Source organism: Muscardinus avellanarius, assembly GCF_963383645.1.
Source record: "Muscardinus avellanarius genome assembly, chromosome: 15".
Taxonomy (NCBI): domain Eukaryota; kingdom Metazoa; phylum Chordata; class Mammalia; order Rodentia; family Gliridae; genus Muscardinus; species Muscardinus avellanarius.
In genome coordinates, this window is record NC_137801.1 from 89,486,382 (window position 1) to 89,505,623 (window position 19,242).

A 19,242-nucleotide genomic window follows, 5' to 3' on the forward strand; every position below is an offset into this window, starting at 1 on the left:
TTCTCAAAGCAGGAGAGCCAGTTACAGCTGCTCGAGGCGTGCGCCCTGACCCACGGGGATGCAAACCGGGTCTTTCATTTGGTCCAGACTGATTTTTCTTTTCTCTGAAAGTTGATGTGTCATGTAGCTGTGGCTTAAGAGACCCCCCAAGTCTGCGTGGCTTGTGAGGAGCCGGCGTGGGCTCCGAAGCCTTTAGCTTCATTTCTTTCCCTTTTGTTTTCTAAGTCTCTGCTATTGTCTAGGTTTTTTGGAAGTCTTAATGATTTAAAAATAAAATTAATGTATATAAGAGTTTTTTAAGCAAGAAAAAGTAAAAGTCCTAGCTACCTCCCCACGTTTCTCAAAGCCCAAAATATATATATAATTTGCATTTTTGCATTTTGCATATATTTGGTATATATATATATTTGGTACTATTACATATATATATATATATATATATATATATATATATATATATATATTAGTACAAGCCTAGTACAGGCATTCTACCTGTGAGCTACACCCTTAGCCCTATTTTTTATTCTTTATTTTGACATAGGGCCTCACTGTGTTACTAAGGCCCTCACTAAGTAGCTGAGGTTGGCCACACACCATGATCCTCCTGTCTCGGCCTCCCAAATGCTGGGATTACAAATATGCGCCATCATGCCTGGCTCTTAGGTATTTTTTAAATAAATAAAACATTAGAGATTAAGCTGAGGACCCCGTGCCTCCTTCCCCAGACCCCGTTCGCTCCTTCCTCCTTCCCCAGAGGTCAACAGCAGCCTGAACTTAAAACTCTTAATAAAAGTACTGACACGGCACTCTAAGTGTCACGACACCGTGCTGTAGAGGACCAGTCAGAACGGAGGAGCATTTGTCCAGGCACTGAAAGTGGAGTCTGGAGGCCACTGTCAGCAGCGCCTGGACTCTGCGGCACCCTGTGGCGCGGCCTCGGGGCACTCGGCCTCCTGGCATGACGCCCTCCCCACACTCCACTCCACAGGGCCGTGGCTGGCACCCGCCTCCCCAAGAAGCCAGATGGTACTCCAGCCACAAGCTTGACCGACACCTGATGTCATTTCTCGCCCGCGGCAGCTCCAAGCAACCAATCCAGCTGCCATTTCATGAAGGCTGGAGCACGCTCTCGGCTGCGGCCTCGCTCACTGTCCTTCCATTTCATTCTATTCCTTTGAAACTTTTCTCATATGTGCAGGCGGCCTCAGGCCCTCATCTGACACCATCCACCAGCTCTCTGTTCTCTCTGTGCTGTTTTCTGGGCAGGCGTTATCATCTGCCCACTAGTTCTTTTCAAATTCTTATTGTCTAGAATGTACTCTGTTGAGATCATTATTTTTGTTTCAGTTCCAGCGTCTTTTTTTTTCCAAGCGAGAGTTTTAAAGTTTTTTTCCACCCGTGTCTTCGGGTGCTGCTACCGTGAGCTTTTTGTCCTTTTTTCTTTGAACGGCCTAAGCATAAGTCATTTTCATCGTAATTTCAAGTCATCATTATTCTTTATTTGGAAACCGGGTCTCACTGAGTTGCAGAGGGCCTCACTAAGTAGCAGAGACTATCTGCAAGCCGCGGTCCTCCTGTCTCAGCCTCCCGAGTGCTGGGATGACAAGCGCGCCCACCACGCCCGACTCAAGTCGTCATTAGCTGGTGTACGGATTCCCTCCAGTGCGCTGACATCGTTAATTCACTCAGCTGGGGATTTTAGCATGCCAGCTCTTTTAACATGTTTTCAAGATCTGCTTCTTTCTCCTTCTACTTTGAGTTGCCTAATACATCCTTTCTGTGCCCATCCAGAACCATGGGCATTCAGAGCCCTGGTTCCATGGCGACCGTGTGGCTTTTACAGATGCAAAGAGCGAGATGGGGACAGTGGCACATGCCTATAATCCCAGTACTTGGGAGGCTCAGACAAGATGATCCCGGGTTCAAGGCCAGCCTCAGCAACATAGCAAAACCCTCAGCAATTAGTGAGACCCTGTTTGATAAAAAATAGAAAGGCCTGGGGTGTAGCTTGGAGGTGGAATGGCCCTGGGTTCAAGGGGCTGGGGTAGTTCTTGGTTGTGAAGCTTCCTGTGTGCCCTCCCTCGGGGCAGGGCCGTCTGTCACGGGGAGAGTCCCTCGCGCCACTCGACTCTGGTGCCTGACCGGCTCGTTCTACCCGCCCGCTGTGCAGGGCCTGGGCCCCGCCCGGGGACCCCGCACCAGCCGCCCACAGCTTCGACCCTGCTGACTGTGCTTCTGGTCTTCATTTTTCTTTTTCTGCATTATTTTCTTAACAACATGGTAGCATTTTTGTATGGTTTTGGAGGCAAGGGGGAACAGAAAATCAAGAGCTATAGCACCATGACTGAAAGTAAGAAGCTTACTCTTTAGAGAGATTCCTCAGATTCCCAACATGCCTTCATATTCCTCATGGTCAGAATCACACATGATTTTGAAACAATGATAGTATAATTTAATATTTTCCTGTAGGCTTTTTCTGTTTAAATATTAAGGTATGCAGAAAAAAATTTTTTTTGATATGCGGGTCTTGCTATGTGGCCCGGGCTGGCCTTGAACTCCTGAGCTCAAGAGATCGTGTGCCTTCTGATGAACGTGCATTCACTCACTCATCAGCAAACCCTTGAGAAGGGCAGGTGCCTGCTAGGCGCCGGGGATGCAGGGGTGGCTGCAGCTGGAGAGGCGGCAACCCCGAGCAAGAATGCACACCGTGACTCCAGCATCTCCACCCCGACCATCCCCTGAGCGCAACCGTCAATCTTAGTATGTGGAGGGGAAAAGGGAAGTCTGACGTTGACATCCTCCCAAAAGAGATGGGGAGGGGACCCGAGTTTCAAGTCCAACCAAAGCTGCTGTAAATTGCAGGCAGGCAGGGAGGCAGGCAGGGAGAGAGGCAGGGAGGCAGGCAGGCAGGGAGGCAGGCAGGCAGGCAGGCTGCCCCTCCACGCTTTTCCAGCAGGTAGGCCACCAGCCTTCCTTCTGACTTGCGGAGGGATCGCTCACAAGCCGGTAAGGAGCAGGGCCAAAAGCTACTAGCTGTGATCAGTCTCAGCAGAAAGTAGAACACAAAATAAATGTCTGAAAAAGGTGTTTAACCCTAGTCAGTCACAGAATGCTACGACGAGCTTCTCTCTCTGTTTTTGTGTACTGACACGGTACTGAGTGTGCTATTTCTGTTTTGAAGTGTGTTAGCATGTGATAATTATATGCATGTATCGATAGGCGCGCGTGTGTCTACAGACGCACAGACAGATGTATAGACACGAGCCTGTTCTTGCTGTTCTCTGTCTACCTCCTGATAGAAACTTTGAAGACAATACTCAGTTCTGATGAGTTTTGGGTTTTTGTTGTCGGGTTTTATGTATATTGTGGTAGTTAGCAGACTTTTATTTTTTATTGTTATTTTTTTTACTTTTGTGGTACTAGGAATTGAACCCAGGGGCAGTCTGCCTCTGAGCTACACCCCCAACCCTATTTTTCATTCTTTATTTTGAAACAGGGTCTCACTAAGTTGTGGAGGCCCCACTAAGTAGCTGAGGCTGGCTGCGAACCTGCCATCTTCCCATCTCAGCCTCCCAAGTACTGGGATTACAAGTGTGCGCCACCACGCCCAGCAGGTAGTAGTCTTTAAAAATATATTCGTTTTAAAAATTGGAAGGGCCGGGTGTGGTAGCCCATTCTTGTCTCCACGCTTGGGAGGTGGAGACAGGAGGATCGCGCAGGTTCAAAGCCAGCCGCGCTGGCTTAAGAGACCCTGTTTCCAAATAAAAATATAAAACAGGTCTGGGAGTGTAGCCCGGAGGTAGAAGGGCTTCCAGGAACCCCAGTACCACAAAAAAAAATTGGAAGGAAAATGTTACCACCACCCCTGGATTTTGTTTTATTATCTATGTTTTCTAACTTTCTGCATTCATAATGTATTGACTTCGCACTCAGAGAAGTATGGTGCCCTCGGGGATCTGCTTCTGGCCCACCGAGTGATGCTGTCCTCTCTCTGGCGTGCCCTGCAGGTGTTCCCTCTGGCACACGTGTGCAACGACACAAACAAGATGATGTTACTCAACCCCCAGGGAGTCAATCTCAATATCTACAAGCAAAATGTGGAGCAGGCCATCAGGTCCTATGAAAAGTGAGTATCACTCCCGGCCATTCTTTAACGGGGGGGGGGGGGGTGTGTCTCGAGATGTTTTCTCTTAGATTTTTTGTAATTTGAAAAAACCTTTAAAAATTATCCAACATTGATCCACACAGCAGCAGCAGCTCTTTAACATGGGACCCCGTGCGCCTGAAACCCTTCAAGAGTCTTGAAGACTCCATCTTCCCTGTCCAACCACTGGAGAAACCTCAGGTTTCCGTGCGGTCTTTAGGTTTCCTGTTAACGCAGTGAATTCGGTCATTTTAGCATCTACCATCTTGTAAAGTAGCTAATAAAAGTCTGCAGTGATGGTAGAGGTAATGAGGCCAGGCCCCCTCGTCCACCCACTGACTCAACCAATCACAGGCTGAAAAGATTCAGAAAAAAATTGTGTCTAGACCGGACACGCTTGGGCCCTGTCTTCCTGACGCGATGCCCCGAGCACTCCGCAAAACGGCTCTTCACACCGCATTTCCACCGTGCGGGTATGACTCGTGGCCTAGGGTGACCTCAGGGACACAGGAGGGCGTAATAGACTGTGTGCAAATCCCACAGGTGCCTCTGTGGGACTCGAGCACCTCGGGTTTAGTAGAGTCCAGGGGCGGGGGCGAGGGTCCCGGAACCGATCCCCCACGGGCACGGAGAAGCAGCTCCGAGGACAGATCATCAGAACTTTGCATCGAGGTCAAGATGGCGGTCAAGTTATCCAGTGGGAGCTTCCAGGCACCACCATGTGGGAAGAGAAATCAAATACGCAAAAACTGTGGGGAAACAGCAGCTGGTGGTGTCCGGCCAGCGCTGACTGCTTGCGGCCATTCTGCAGCGGGGTCTGGCGCGTATTCAAAGCGATCCAGTGACAATCCAGTCCACCGCGAGGCCTTCCCCGCCATGCCTGGCCAGGCCTCCAGCCTCCTCAGTGTGAGCCTCCCGCACCGCTCTCCCCCGACAACGGAGGCATTTTTTGTGGGCTCCCTCAGTGGCCTCACGGGTCTCTCAGTTTGAGTGGATTATACCTGATCCAAAATGCTTGGGATTCTGGCCGCGCGTGGGGCACATATACGTGCTCAGTACCAAGGATAGGTGGTGGTATCCTTGTTTTATTAAGGAGAAAACAGAGTTTTAAGTAGTCATGTAGCCGAGTGTGGCGGTGCACACCTCTAATCCCAGTACTTGGGAGGCTGAGGCAGGAGGATCACAGATTGGAGGCCGGCCTCAGCAACTTCGTGAGACCCTCAGCTTAGATGCTATTTCAAAATAAAAAGGGATGAGGCTCTATCTCAGAGGCAGAACACGGGATCACACAGAGGCAACCTGGGGAAGCTGCTGAGCTTTAGGCCAGGCCGGCGTTGGTGGAGAGTCCTCCACGCTCCAGCCTCCCCACCACACTGAGTCCTCCGTCAGGCTTGGAATTCAGAGCACTTGGGACCTTTTTATGTATAAAAAAAGAAACCACAAATACTATAATGTTCCATGAGCCTTGGAAGCCTGGGTCGCCATTACGGGGCACACGTGACTGAGGAAACCCAACTTCCGAGCGGGCGCCGCGGACAGACGCGCGGCGCTGGCCTGCTCTGTACTGACTCGCCCCGTCGCTTCCAGAGCACTTGTGCGTCAGACGGAGTTCTGGCCGACCTCCGCGCGGCCAGCCTGTCCCCGGAGCCCTGTCCTGTGCCATGGGCTGCGGCACCCAGACGGTCACTGCTGGCCGCACCTAGACGGTCACGCTGGCCGCACCCAGATGGTCACTGCTGGCCACACCTAGACGGTCACGCTGGCCACAATTAGACGGTCACTGCTGGCCGCACCTAGACGGTCACTCTGGCCGCACCTAGACGGTCACGCTGGCCACACCTAGACGGTCACTCTGGCCGCACCTAGACGGTCACTGCTGGCGGCACCTAGACGGTCACGCTGGCCACATCTAGACGGTCACGCTGGCCGCACCTAGACGGTCACTGCTGGCCGCACCTAGACGGTCACGCTGGCCGCACCCAGATGGTCACTGCTGGCCGCATCTAGACAGTCACTGCTGGCCGCATCTAGACGGTCACGCTGGCCGCACCTAGACGGTCACTGCTGGCCGCACCTAGACGGTCACTCTGGCTGCACCTAGACGGTCACTCTGGCCGCAATTAGACGGTCACTGCTGACCGCACCTAGACGGTCACTCTGGCCGCACCTAGACGGTCACTCTGGCGGCACCTAGACGGTCACGCTGGCCGCACCTAGACGGTCACTCTGGCTGCACCTAGACGGTCACTGCTGGCCGCACCTAGACGGTCACTCTGGCCGCACCTAGACGGTCACGCTGGCCGCACCTAGACGGTCACTCTGGCCGCACCTAGACGGTCACGCTGGCCGCACCTAGACGGTCACTCTGGCCGCACCTAGACGGTCACTCTGGCGGCACCTAGACGGTCACGCTGGCCGCACCTAGACGGTCACGCTGGCCACACCTAGACGGTCACTGCTGGCGGCACCTAGACGGTCACTCTGGCCGCACCTAGACGGTCACGCTGGCCGCACCTAGACGGTCACGCTGGCCGCACCTAGACGATCACGCTGGCCGCACCTAGACGGTCACTCTGGCCGCACCTGCCGCCTCATTTTCTTGAAGTCCTTTGTTTGTCAGAGACCCAGCTCTCACAGGCCCTGGAGCCTCTGTGCGCAGCGCTCCACACAGCCTGCTTTGGGTAACAGCGTGGCGACAATTACTGGGCCAGACCCCTTGAAAAGCCGCACTGGTCAGCCGCAGGGAGAGGAGCTGGGACTGGCTCGTGGGGCCGTGGGCGCCACGCTCCTCCTTCCCCTGAGGACGAGCTCAGCTCCGCCAGCCGTGGCCGAGGAGCCGGGGCCCGTCTGCCTGCCGGTGGGCTCGCCCAGGACACAAGGTGGCCGGGCTGTAGGTCCAGGTCCGGCTACCTCCCACCCCGCTGATGCTTCTGCTCCGCAACTCAGACAGACGAGCGTCTACGGAAGGTAGGCTGAGGCACAGTTACGTCTTGCTAGGAAGAAACAGCAGGTGTTTAGAAATGTCCTCGCGCAGAGAAGATGAGGATCGATTCATCTCTGTTCACTCTGTGCCGTCCCGTTTAGCACCTAACGGGTGCCACGAGGCCTCGGGCTTCTGCTAGGAGCGGGGCAGAGGTGCTCACACCCGGCTTCTTTGAGCAGAAGGCGCGGCGGGGGTGCTTGGCGGGGGTGCGCCGGCAGGGGTTGCTGGCCAGGTCACCGCCCGGGTCGCCGGCAGGCCTTTCAGAGCCCGGGACGGACTTGGCCCTAAAACGAAGTGCTGCCTGTAACCTATTGTTGTTTTTTTTTAAAAACAGGCGCTTGAATAAAATTGTTTGGCAAGCGTTATCTCAAGAGGAAAAAGAAAAGTAAGCCATTCTTTTTTAATTTTCTATTTTAATGAAATTCATGAAATCAAATTTAACCTTTTTTTTTTAAAAAAAAGATGCTGTTATTGGTGTGTTGTAGACTCGGGGCACAATGTAGCCATTTTCAGGGGTGCAGCCCAGTGGGGCTTAAAAATGCCCTGCAGACCATCGCTTCTTTCTAGCTTCGGACCTTTTCCATAGTCCTGAAGAAAACACCTTGTGCCATCGAGCAGCTGCCGCTCCCCATGCCCCGTGGCCACCGGGAGCCTCCGGAACGTGCCCGCTCTGGATGCCCCGTAGGGAGCGTGCAGCCCGCGCCGGCACGCGTCGGCCCCTTTCGTCTAGTTAATGTGGGGACTTGAGGTGCGAGCGGCCCTGGGGGTTGCACCCAGGGACAGTCCATCTCAGACCACGGCCCCTTTAAATGTTCTTTGTCTTGAAGCAGGGTCTTGCTATGCTGCTGACTCTTGCTGTATTACTGAGGCTGGCCTTGACCCTGTGATCCTCCTGACTCAGCCTCCCAAATACCGGGATTACAGGTGTGTGCCACCCTGTCCATCTTGAAGTGCCCTATGAATTTGAAGATTGGACTTTTTTATTCTGGGAAAAAGTCATTGAATTTTTTTTTCCAGTACTGAAGATGGAACCCAGGGGCATTCTACCTCTGAGCCACATCCCCAGCCCGGTCTCAGCCTCCCAAGTACTGGGATTATAAGGGTGCACCACCACACCTTGCTGCCATTGGAGTGTGTGTGTGTGTGTGTGTGTGTGTGTGTGTGTGTTACCAGGGGTGGAACCCAAGGGCATTGGACCTCTGAGCTATACTCTCAGCCCTATTTCATTCTGTATTTCAGAACAGGGTCTCACTAAATTGTGAGGACCTCACTAAGTAGCCGAGGCTGTCCACGAACCTGCGATCCTCCTATCAGCCTCCCAAGTACTGGGATCGTAAGATCCATGCCTGGCACCATTGCGATTCTGATAGGGATTACACTGGAGCTGCACTCGGCTTGCTTGGGGAGGATTGTGATCTTAACATAAACGCTTCAACGCCATGAACATAGATCTCCTCCCCAGGGCTCAGGCCCTCACTTTCCTGCAGCGATGGCCTGTAGTTTTCATTATGCAAGTTTTTCTCCCCTGTTATTTTATTCTTCTGAGTTGTTTTGTAAACGGGTTTGTTTTCTTGGTTTGGGGAGTGTTCAGTGCTAGAATGTAGAAACACAGCCGAGCCTTGTGTTCTGCTCTTGCGCCTGGCGGCTCTGGCGCACTGAAGACCTCTGCGTGGGAAGGAATCTCTAAGTTTTCTGTGTAGAGGAACGTGCCACCTGCAAGTAGATCTGTGGCTTCCTTTGCAAATCGGGTGCCGGGATCCTGAAGACAATAAACAGCCCTGGGGAGGGACGATCCTCCACTCATCCTGATCACAGGAGGAAGCCTTTAGTCCCCCGCCACAGTGTCCTGGTGGACACTCCTTGGCCCATGTTGTGCTCTGTTAAGGAAATTTCCTTCCGTGGTTTTCTTATCGTGAGAGTTGGGTTGAATTTTGGTAAGCACTTTCTGTGTCTGTCGAGATGATCGCCGATCAGTCGGTTTCCTTAGATTGCATCACCCTAGTGTGGAATAAACCCCGCCTGGTCCTGGTGTATTCTTTTCTTTTTTTTTTTTTCTTCTTTCTTGGTGGTACTGGGGTTCCTGGAAACCCTTCTACCTCCAGGCTACACTCCCAGACCCATTTTTATATTTTTATTTGGAAACAGGGCCTCTTACACCAGCGCGGCTGGCTTGGAACCTGCGCGAGCCTCCTGTCTCCGCCTCCCAAGCGCGGGATGACAAGCGTGCCCACCGCGCCCGGCCTGGTGTGTTCCTTTAATGCTCTATTGAGTTGGATTTGCTAATATTTAAAGATATTTGTGTCTATATTTTTGAGGGAAGCGGTCTGTGATTTCTTTGGTGTCTTGGCCTCGCTTTGGTATCAGAGTGATTTCATCACTGTGCTAAGAATTCATATTCTCTCTCTCTCTCATTTTCTATTTTATTTGGAAACAGGGCCTCACTAAGCAGCTGAGGCTGGCTTCGAACCTGTGCGATCCTCCCAGCTCAGCCTCCCAAGTACTGGGATTACCGGCGTGCACCACCTCACCCGCTTATGTTGATATTTTTATCAGTATCAGATGTTGTCCATTGCCTCTTTAACAATTTATGACTTTCAACTGATTTTAATATGAAAATAGTATAGCCACTCCAGCCGTCTTTTGATTGTCATTTACATATAGTATCTCTTTTCTATCCTTTTAGTGCATGTGTGTGTACGTGTGTACGTGTGTTCGTAAGTGCGCGTGTACGTGTGTATTGAGTCCTCGGGCTGATTACTCTGCAGTCTTCCAACATCTGCCATCTAAAGGCACAAATGATGCTTTCAGCACTTGGAGTCCCAGCCTTCGGGAGGCTGAGACAGGAGAACCGCGGTTCGGCACCAGCCTTAGTGAGGCCCTTTGCAACTCACACCCTGTCTCAAAATAAAGAATACAAATAGGGTGTAGCTCGGAGGTAGAATGCCCCTGGGCCCCTGGGTCCCATCCCCAGTACCGAGATAGACAGATAGATGATAGACAGAAGAGAGTCGTAAACATCTCCTTCCCCCTGCCCTTCCCTAGCAGCTGAGACGCGCTCGGAAGCAGGACCCAGCCCGTCGCCGGTGTCTCCCACGCGGCCCGCGGCCGGCCCCCCGGCCCTAGCAGGTCGGGCTCCTGTTCTTCCTGTCCTGAAGCAGCACAGCCAGGAAGTGTAGACCTACTAGACTCACATGGAGCAAGGGAGTCGGAAAACGCTAGACTGAGCCACTAGCGTTGCCGAAGTCCTCGGGAGTAACCGACCCCACGCCAATTAGGGCGGAGGAGGGACGAGGATTACCGGCGAGCCGGAGTTGGGCTAGCTCCCGAAGACCCCGCCCGAGCTCCGCATGGCCCGTATTAGACATCTGTGATGCCACAGCGGCAGGCGGGCTTACAGAAGCCGACCCTGCTGTGACTGCGGCATCGCCCCAGGGAGCTGGGTACGGGAGGACAAGGGATTCCCGAGCAGGTTACTGACTGTGTGACCTCTGCCAGGCCGGACGTGACCTTGCCTGGCTGTAGGCGGCGGCCTGGGTGTCTGCCTCTGCGGGCCACTCATCCGTAGTTACGCTCTTTTGCGTACCGGGAGGGGTAGGTCTCGGCCTTCCGTTTCAGCGGCTCCTTCTCCCACCACACGAGGAGCCCTGCGCCGGGGGACACCTGGGCTCTGCTCTGCCTTGCCCAGGGCCGCCGCCCGTCACAGAAGCGCCAAGTCTCCTTAAAGCTCACGTTGGTTCCTCTCGATGTTAGGCCTAAGGAAAAAAGAATCCGGATCCGAAAATGTTACCAAAATACATGCGTATATAACTTCTTTAAAATCAGACCATCAAATGAGGTAATGGATAAAGTGCCCGCTGTAATTCAGAGGGGATGATTGTTTATTTATTTGCTGCTGGGGATTGAACCTCTGGCTATACCCCTAGCCCTGTGTTATAAAACAGGATCTCACTAAGTTATTGAGGCTGTTCTTGAACCTGCAATCCTCTTGTCTCAGCTGCCCAGCTACTGGGATTGCAAGAGTACACCACCATGCCTGGCTAGAGACTTTTGGTTTTTTTTTACGATACTGGAAATAAAACTCAGGGTCATTGTACCTCCGGGCTATACCCCCAGCCCGATTTTTTATTCTTTATTTGAAACAGGGTCTCACTATGTTGCAGAGGGCCTCACTAAGTAGCTGAGGCTGGCCTTGAACCTGCGATCCTCCTGCCTCAGCCTCCCGAAGGCTGGGCTCACAAGAGTGCGCCCCATGCGCGGCTGAGATGGGTGTGTTAATCCCCACGTCCCGAAGGCCCCGCGGCATGGCTGCGCCCGTCATCCGCTCCCTGCTGCCTACGTCAGCACACGTTTCTCGCGGAGAGACTCCTGGAAAGCTGCGCTGCCGTCATTTTTTCTCCTAGGCTCCTCTTTTTTTGTTGTTGTTTAATCCATTTCTTGTTTCATTTTTCAGGTTAGACGCAATCAAACCAATACAGTACTTGGAAAACAAGACGGTTTTAAACGAGGCGTTAGAGCGGTTGAATTGGCCCATTTCCTTGAAAGAGCTGTCCACCCTGGAAAATGAAATCCTGGCTGGGAAGACGTACATCCAGCAGGCCAGGGAGCTCCAGGAGGCCGCCAAGAAGTGCGCGAGCAAGGCGCCCGGAGAGGTGAGGGCGCCTCGGCCGGGCGGGGCAGCCCCCCCCCCACTCCCAACACAGCCCGCCCAGTCAGGCCTCAGGAGCCTTTTAATCACACACCCAGAGCCAGCTGATTTTCGACAAAATGCCAAACACAAACATTGGAGGAAAGACAGCTTTTCAACAAATGGTGTTGGCAAAGCTGGTTGTCCATTGTAGAAAAAAATGAAATTAAATCCCTACCTTTCACCCTGCACAGGCATCAGCTCAGGATGGACCAAAGACTTCGAATTAGGCCGGGGTGGTGGCACACACTGTAATCCCCGTGCTTGGGAGGCTGAGACAGGAGGATCGCACAGGTTCGAAGCCAGCCTCAGCTACGGAGTGAGGCTCTCAGCAACTTAGTGAGACCCTGTTTCCAAATAAAGTATAAAATAGGTCTGGGAGTATAGCCCAGAGGTAGAAAAGCCCCTGGGTTCCACCCCAGTACCACACACACACACACACACACACACACACACACACACAGATTTGGACTTAGATGAAAGCCTTTGGAATTACTAGAGGAGGGCATAGGTCCAACACTCCCAACATATAGGCACAGGCAGAAACTTTCCCAACAAGACCCCAACGCTCAGAAAACTAAAACACTGAATGGGATGGCATTCCACTAAAAAGCTCTGTTCATTAAAGGAAACCATCAAGAGTCTACAGAGAGCACCTACCAAGTGGGAAAAGATCTTTGCCAGCTATTCCTCTAATAGAGGACTAATATTTATATACAAATCACTTAAGAGACTTAACACACACAAAAAATAACCCAACCAAGTTGGGCAATTGAACTAAATAGATACTTAACGCCGGGCGTGGTGGCGCACGCTTGTAATCCCCGCGCTTGGGAGGCAGAGACAGGAGAATCGCGCAGGTTCAAAGCCAGCCCCGCGCGCTGGCTTAGGAGACCCTGTTTCCAAATAAAAATGTAAAAATAGGTCTGGGAGTGTAGCCCGGAGGTAGAAGGGCTTCCAGGAACCCCAGTACCACAAAAAAAAAAAAAAATAGATACTTAACAAGAAAAGAAATCCAAATGGCCAATAAATACATGAAAAAATGTTCAGTGTCATTAGCAATCAGGGAGATGCAAGTCAAAATTACGCTGAGATCCCACCGAGCCCCAGTGAGAATGGCGGTCACCAAGAAGACAGCCAACAAGAAATGCTGGCGAGGCGGTGGGAAAACAGGGACTCTTCTACACTGCTAGTGGGACTGAGAGTGAGTGCCGCTGCTATGGAGATCAGCAGCAGAGTCCTCCGAAAACCGGGAATGAATCCACCACAGGACCCAGCTACAGCACTCCTGGGGACCTTTCCAAAGGTCCTAAATCAAAATATTGTAGTGATACATGCATACCCAGGGGTCTAGCAGAAGATTTCATAATAGCCAAATCATGGGGCCAACCTAGGTGTCCATCAACAGATGGGTGGATTGCAAATTATGGGATGTACAAACAATGGAATTCTACTCAGCCATAAAGAAACCAAAATGATATCACCTGCAGAAGATGGATGAACCTGGCAAAGCTGACGTGAGGTGAGCTGAGCCAGGCACAGAGAGCGAAGGGTCGTGGGCTGCTCTCAAACGCAGAAGCTGGGCGTGATCGGGATAGCAGAGGGCCTCCAGGCAACAGAGGACAAGCCACAGTGGGGCAAGGGAGGCGGCTGGGGAGGCGTGGGAGGACCCGTGAGGGAACGTACGCGTGGGAACGCCAATGCCCATCTCAGTACCCCGTACGGGGAGAGGGGTGGGGAGGAGCGGGGAGGCCCGCCAAGCGCTGTGCCGTGTGTGTCTCCTTCACTATGAACGGCGCTATGGCCTGAGACTACCACACGCCAAGAAAGAATATAAAGAAGGATGGCCAACATAAACCTGCCCGCCCGTGCACTTAGTGACGGTGGTCCCAGATTTGACCACGGGACGCAGCGTGGCCACAGAAGCAGGACGGTTGAACAGCAGTCTTCAAGTACAACTGTGAGCAGAAACGTGTCGTGCTTACTTACTAAACGGGAAATCCTGACGCTCCAAACCTCTGGGGACCTCTCTGTCTCTGTCCCTGCAAAGCCCGGAGCGCAGTCTTGAGATGAAGCAGGGAAAGGAGGGAGACGGCAGCGAGGGCTGCCGTCCATCACCCGGAGACGGGACCCGGCACAGAGGTGCAGTGGGTCCTCCGGGTTTTGTAGATGGAGCTAAATCAGATTAGCAGGGGCCAGCGTCTCGGCAGCCAGCCTCACTGAGCTGACCTCCCCGTGGAAACTCACTGGCAGCCGTTCTCCTCTGCCCAGGCCCAGGGACATGGCGGCTGATTTTAGTGCGAGCGCTTCTTGTGCTCAGCCTCTTCTGCTTCACTTGACCTCTAGGGATTTCTCTTGAAAGCCCGGTGCTTGGTGCGCGTGTGCGTCCGTGTAGGTAAGGTAGGGCAGGAAAGGAGCCGGCTGAAGCCCACGGGAAAGTCTCTGGCAAGACTCAAAAGCAGGAGGATGTTATCTTCCTGGAGCGAGGCGGGCCGCATCTGGCTGAAGGTTTGGCATTTCTAGCTGCCTCGGGGCAGGCCCTCCATCCTGGGAGCCCCGTCCTGTCTCTGAGACGAGCCCTGTCTTTAGATGGCTCGCTCTGCCTCACCGCTCTGCCTCTTTAGTGGTGGAGGTGAATTGGTTTTGCTGTGGCGCAGACGCCATGAAGCAAGAGTCCATGTGACCGGCTCTTGCCGTGAATCAGCCAGAAAGGAATTCTTGGCAATGCTAAGAACAGTGGAAACAGGCGCGGTGAATGTGAGTTACTGGCACGAGGCCTTCCATGTCGAACCGGCTTCCTTCAGGGGACTGTATGAATGACCCAGGAATGAATAAACGCACGGTGGGTCACTCGTGTGTGTGGAGTGACAAGACTTTCAGCCACTTAGATATTCCCAGTGATAAAAACAAACACTAGAGAAAGTGAACCAGGACACGTGGCGGGGGCTCTGCACTGCGGCATCGGCGGTGACCGTCCACGCAGAGGACCGCCATGGCCCGGATGGCTGGTCTACAGCGGACAAGTTAGGACGTGCCAGGTGTGGGTAAGGGACAAGCTCTCTGGTTATTCTAGGCACCAGCTTCACAGATCTGTACCTCAAACCTGTTCCGAAAATGTAAAAAGCAATCCCATCAGTAAGCTTCTGGCTGGCACACTGGAAGAATCAATATCTGGAATCCAGAGATAGACGAGGGCTTGTTAAATAAATGATGTGCTCATACTCACAGCATTTTAAGAAGGAGCTCAAAATGTATTGAGGCCGGATGTTAGGAAGCCACTTGTCACTCTGTTGAAATCCAAGAGGAAAGTACCTTTCTGGAACCGGTGTCGACATTCTTTTGGAACAGCAGACTGTGGGCGCAGGGAGGCACCCCTCTGGCCGGTGGGTCTCTGATGTGGACACTAGTGGTCGGAAGCAGAACGGCTTTGGGGGTTGAACGTTATATAAAGTTATATATGTTACCTTAGGTAAACTGTGGGGGGTACGGGGGATGGAACCCGAGGGCATTCTACCTCCAAGCTCTACCCCCCAGCCCTATTTTATTCTTTATTTTGAAACAGGGTCTCACTATATTGCAGAGGGCCTCACAAGTTGCCGAGGCTGACTGTGAACTGCGATCCTCCTGTCTCAGCCTCCCAAGTCCTGGGATGACAGGTATGCTCCGCCAGGCCTGGCTTCCCTGGACTTGCGTACACAGAGCCTCACAGTTTCTTGGGAACACAGATTCAGACCTTCCTGGACAGGAATGTGGATTAGAGGATGTCCGAGGTCGTTTATCCCCAAATTTGCACAGCCAAGTAGGCAGTGCTTCGCCTGTTTCTCTGCCTCCTGGCCCAGGTTCCCCCTCTGAGGCCATCCTCGGACGGCACTGCGTTACTCTGAGTCTCCCACGTGGCAGAGGGCTTGAGCTTTTCCTCTGGACAGAAGCCCAGGAATAAGTAGCCACAATCCCCAGATTTGCTGGTGTTAGACCAACTGATTGATCCAGTCGCCTCAGTAGAAGTACAAATTCCAGAGAAGGAAAGAGACCGCGCGAACCCTGGCTCCGCGGAAGGGCAGTGTTCGCCCATCGTGTCCCTCTCTTCGGGGGCTATGAACAGCGTGCGTCTGAACACCTGACACCACCCCACGAGTCCTTGAAGAGACCTGAGCCCCCAGCTCACTAATAATCCCTCCCCTCTGAGGACCTGGACCTGAGTTTTCATCTCTGAGTAGATGTACCATATTCTGGCTTCTTTTCGTGAGTCTGCAAAGCATTTCCCAACAGATTCTAATTCCAGATGGCCACAGCAGAAGCTGGGCACATGGGCACCATGGAAACGAGCCCGCTGACGGCCAGACCCAAGCGGAACTGAGCACGAGTGATGACCCAGGAGCAGATGGTCTCCAGGCTGCTGGAGGTTATTAACTTTTGATGACCAATTGCCTCCTGAATGGAGACTTCCTTAAGTGGGAGACCTTCAGATGAACTCAGAAAGCATGAAATAATTATTTATGATATAACTAAAACACTGCAAATACATAGCTGGAGCTGATGCCAAAAAAAAAAAGTGGCATCGAAGTTCCTGTTAAAATACTTTATGTTGGCCGGGCGTGGTGGCGCACGCTTGTAATCCCCGCGCTTGGGAGGCGGAGACAGGAGGATCGCGCAGGTTCGAAGCCAGCCACACTGGCTTAAGAGACCCTGTTTCCAAATAAAAATATAAAAATGGGTCTGGGAGTGTAGCCCGGAGATAGAAGGGCTTCCAGGAACCCCAGTACCACCAAAAAAAACCAAAAAACAAAAACAACTTCATGTTGGGCTCTGTGTCATGGAGAAAAGGGCATTTGATGGTCTGCAGAAAGAGTTTTCTGGGCATTCTCGTTGGGATGGAGGACTAAATTCTTAAAGAAACCCAATAATTAGCAAGTTAGTGGCAAAGAAAACAATAAATAAAAATCTAGGGTAAGAAAACCCTTGTGTCTCTAGCAGAAATATGTAGTATCTTTTTTTTTTTTTTTTGGTGGTACTGGGGTTCCTGGAAACCCTGTAGCTTCGGACTACACTCCCAGACACACACATATATATATATTTATATAATTTTTTTTTTTGGTGGTACTGGGAGTGGAACCCAGAGACATTCTGCCTCTGGGATATACTCCCAGACCCATTTTTTATATTTTATTTGGAGACAGGGGTCTCACTAAGTTGCCAAGAGCCTAAGTAGCTGAGGCTGGCTTTGAACCTGTGCGATCCTCCTGTCTCAGCCTCCCAAGCGCGGGGATGACAAGTGTGCGCCACCATACCCAGTGAATGTGTAGTGTCTTAACTCTTGGTTTTAAAAGTAGATTCAAGTCTGGGGATGTGGCTTAGTGTAGATTCAGAAACTTCCATGCACATTCTCTCTTTCAGTGTATCATATGCAAAATACTCTGTAAATCAAACCAGAACTCAGGGGCCATCTATTTTTTTTTTTTTTTTACCTTTTAAAGAAGACTTGTTGAAGTATATTTATATGCAATAAAAGTCTTCTGTTTCAATTCAATGTTTTTAGTAAAACTGTCAGAGTTGTCAACCACCATCACAATCCAGTTTTAGAACATTATCTTCATTCCAAAAAGGCCCCTCGTGGGCATTTGCTGGCAGTCTCTGTCCACACCCTCAGCTCCAGGGGCCTACCAACCAATTTCTGTGTCTATACATTTGCCTTTTCTGTATATTTCCTGTATAAGTGGTTATTTATATCTTTTTGTTATTGCTTATATAAACATTTGTGAGGTTACACATTTTCATTTCTCTTGGCTAGATAGCAGTAGTGGTATTTATATGTTATATGGTAAGTTTCATTTTTTCAAGAAAATATCTAGCTTTTCCCAAAGTGTCAAAAATTGACTGCAAATATAAGGACTTATTACTGGATTCTCAGTACTGTCCCGTTGAGCCGTATGACTGTACTTATTTCAGTATCACACTGTTTTGATTACTGAATTTTTATAGTAAGTGTTGGAATCAAGAAGTGTAAGACTTCCAAATTTGTTCACTCTCAAAATTGTTTTGGCTTGTCTGGGTCCTCTATTTAAGTATGGTTACCTCAATTTCTGCAGTAAAGCTAAAACAAATGAAAACTTGCTGAGACTTAATTATACTGAGTCTATAGATCAGTTTTGGAAAGATGGCTCTCTTAATAGTGTCAAATCTACTCCATGAACATGGTATGCTACTCCACTCAACTGGATCATTGATATCTCTTAGAGTGCTTCTGTAATTTTCAGGATATAGGTCTTTTACTTATTTTATAAATTTATTTCTAAGTATTAATTAATTTAATGTTATTATAACTGGAATTTTTCTTAATTTCTCATTATTTCTAATATGTAGAAGAATATTTTTATATATTTATCTTGTAAAATGACACCTTGCTGGACATGTCATTAACCCAAGTAGCTCTTGGCTGGAATGCCTAGGGTTTTCCACATATAGGATCATATTACTTATGAACAAAGACAACTTTACCTGTTCATTTCCAGACTGGATTTTGTTACCGACTGGCTCAGTCCTGTGGGGGCAAGTCCACTCGCGACCGGGAGCCTCAGAAAGATGGGGCAAAAGGCAGGTGGAGTTCTGCAGAAACTTATCTGCAGCAATTCTGTTCCCTCTATGAATTCCCTAAGTTTTTAGGTACGGCGCTTGGGAAAGAATTTGAGGTGGACAAAGGCTTCTTGAGCCAATGACACTTTATTACAAAAACTCCAAGAAATTTATACCTTTCACCAGTAAAGTTAATAGTAAGAGGAGAGGGAGGTGGGTGTAATCATTGTGAAATAATAATGAATGACATGTAAACAAAGGTAATAAAACTAGTCCTTCAGCTGGCTGTTGATCTTCGAGAGATTGACTCCTGACTCCTGATTCTTTTCCAAGGTCTTTGCAGATAAGCAGTCCCAGGGGGCCACTTCCCAAAATAAACAAGCATGGCCAAGGCTTGGGGGTTTCTCGGGGAATCTTCTTTGGCTCTCTTGGAACTTTCCATCTTTTGGGCTCAGTTCATATAGCAAGTGTGGGGAGACGTGGTGATTCAGGTGGATGTGATAAAGTTTCTCCAGGTGTTGGCATTTTTTATCTCCTAAATCTGAAAGCTTAAGCAAACTCACAACACAGTTTTGCAGACAAAATACCACAAACAACACCACAAAGTTCTTGGTTTTAATTGTCAGATATATTTCCTTAACTGCTGAACACTCTTCTTTAGACAATAAGCCTATTAAAAGTCTAACCATCTTTAATAATCCATTTCTCTGTCACAAACCCTCTGCAACCTGCTTCTAACTTTCTAATTCCTTTCTTTCCCAGTTGGGACTTTCTTATGATAAGCTCTTCTTCATGCAAAAATGCTTTTCTTACTCTTACACGGTATTTCCTTTCCTTCATACATATATATTTAGAACGTCT

General features: G+C 50.5%; 1 protein-coding gene across 1 annotated transcript in view; it reads left to right on the forward strand.

The window, feature by feature from the left end:
* The window catches only part of VWA3B (von Willebrand factor A domain containing 3B), a gene marked incomplete at both ends in the record, with an annotated part of 112,703 nt that overhangs the window by 67,676 nt on the left and 25,785 nt on the right, over positions 1–19,242 (forward strand). Inside the window, 3 exons of the mRNA XM_080711458.1 lie at positions 4,008–4,126; positions 7,462–7,512; positions 11,578–11,776. Coding sequence (XP_080567584.1) covers positions 4,008–4,126; positions 7,462–7,512; positions 11,578–11,776 — 369 coding nt within the window. The remainder of the gene's footprint in view (positions 1–4,007; positions 4,127–7,461; positions 7,513–11,577; positions 11,777–19,242) is intronic.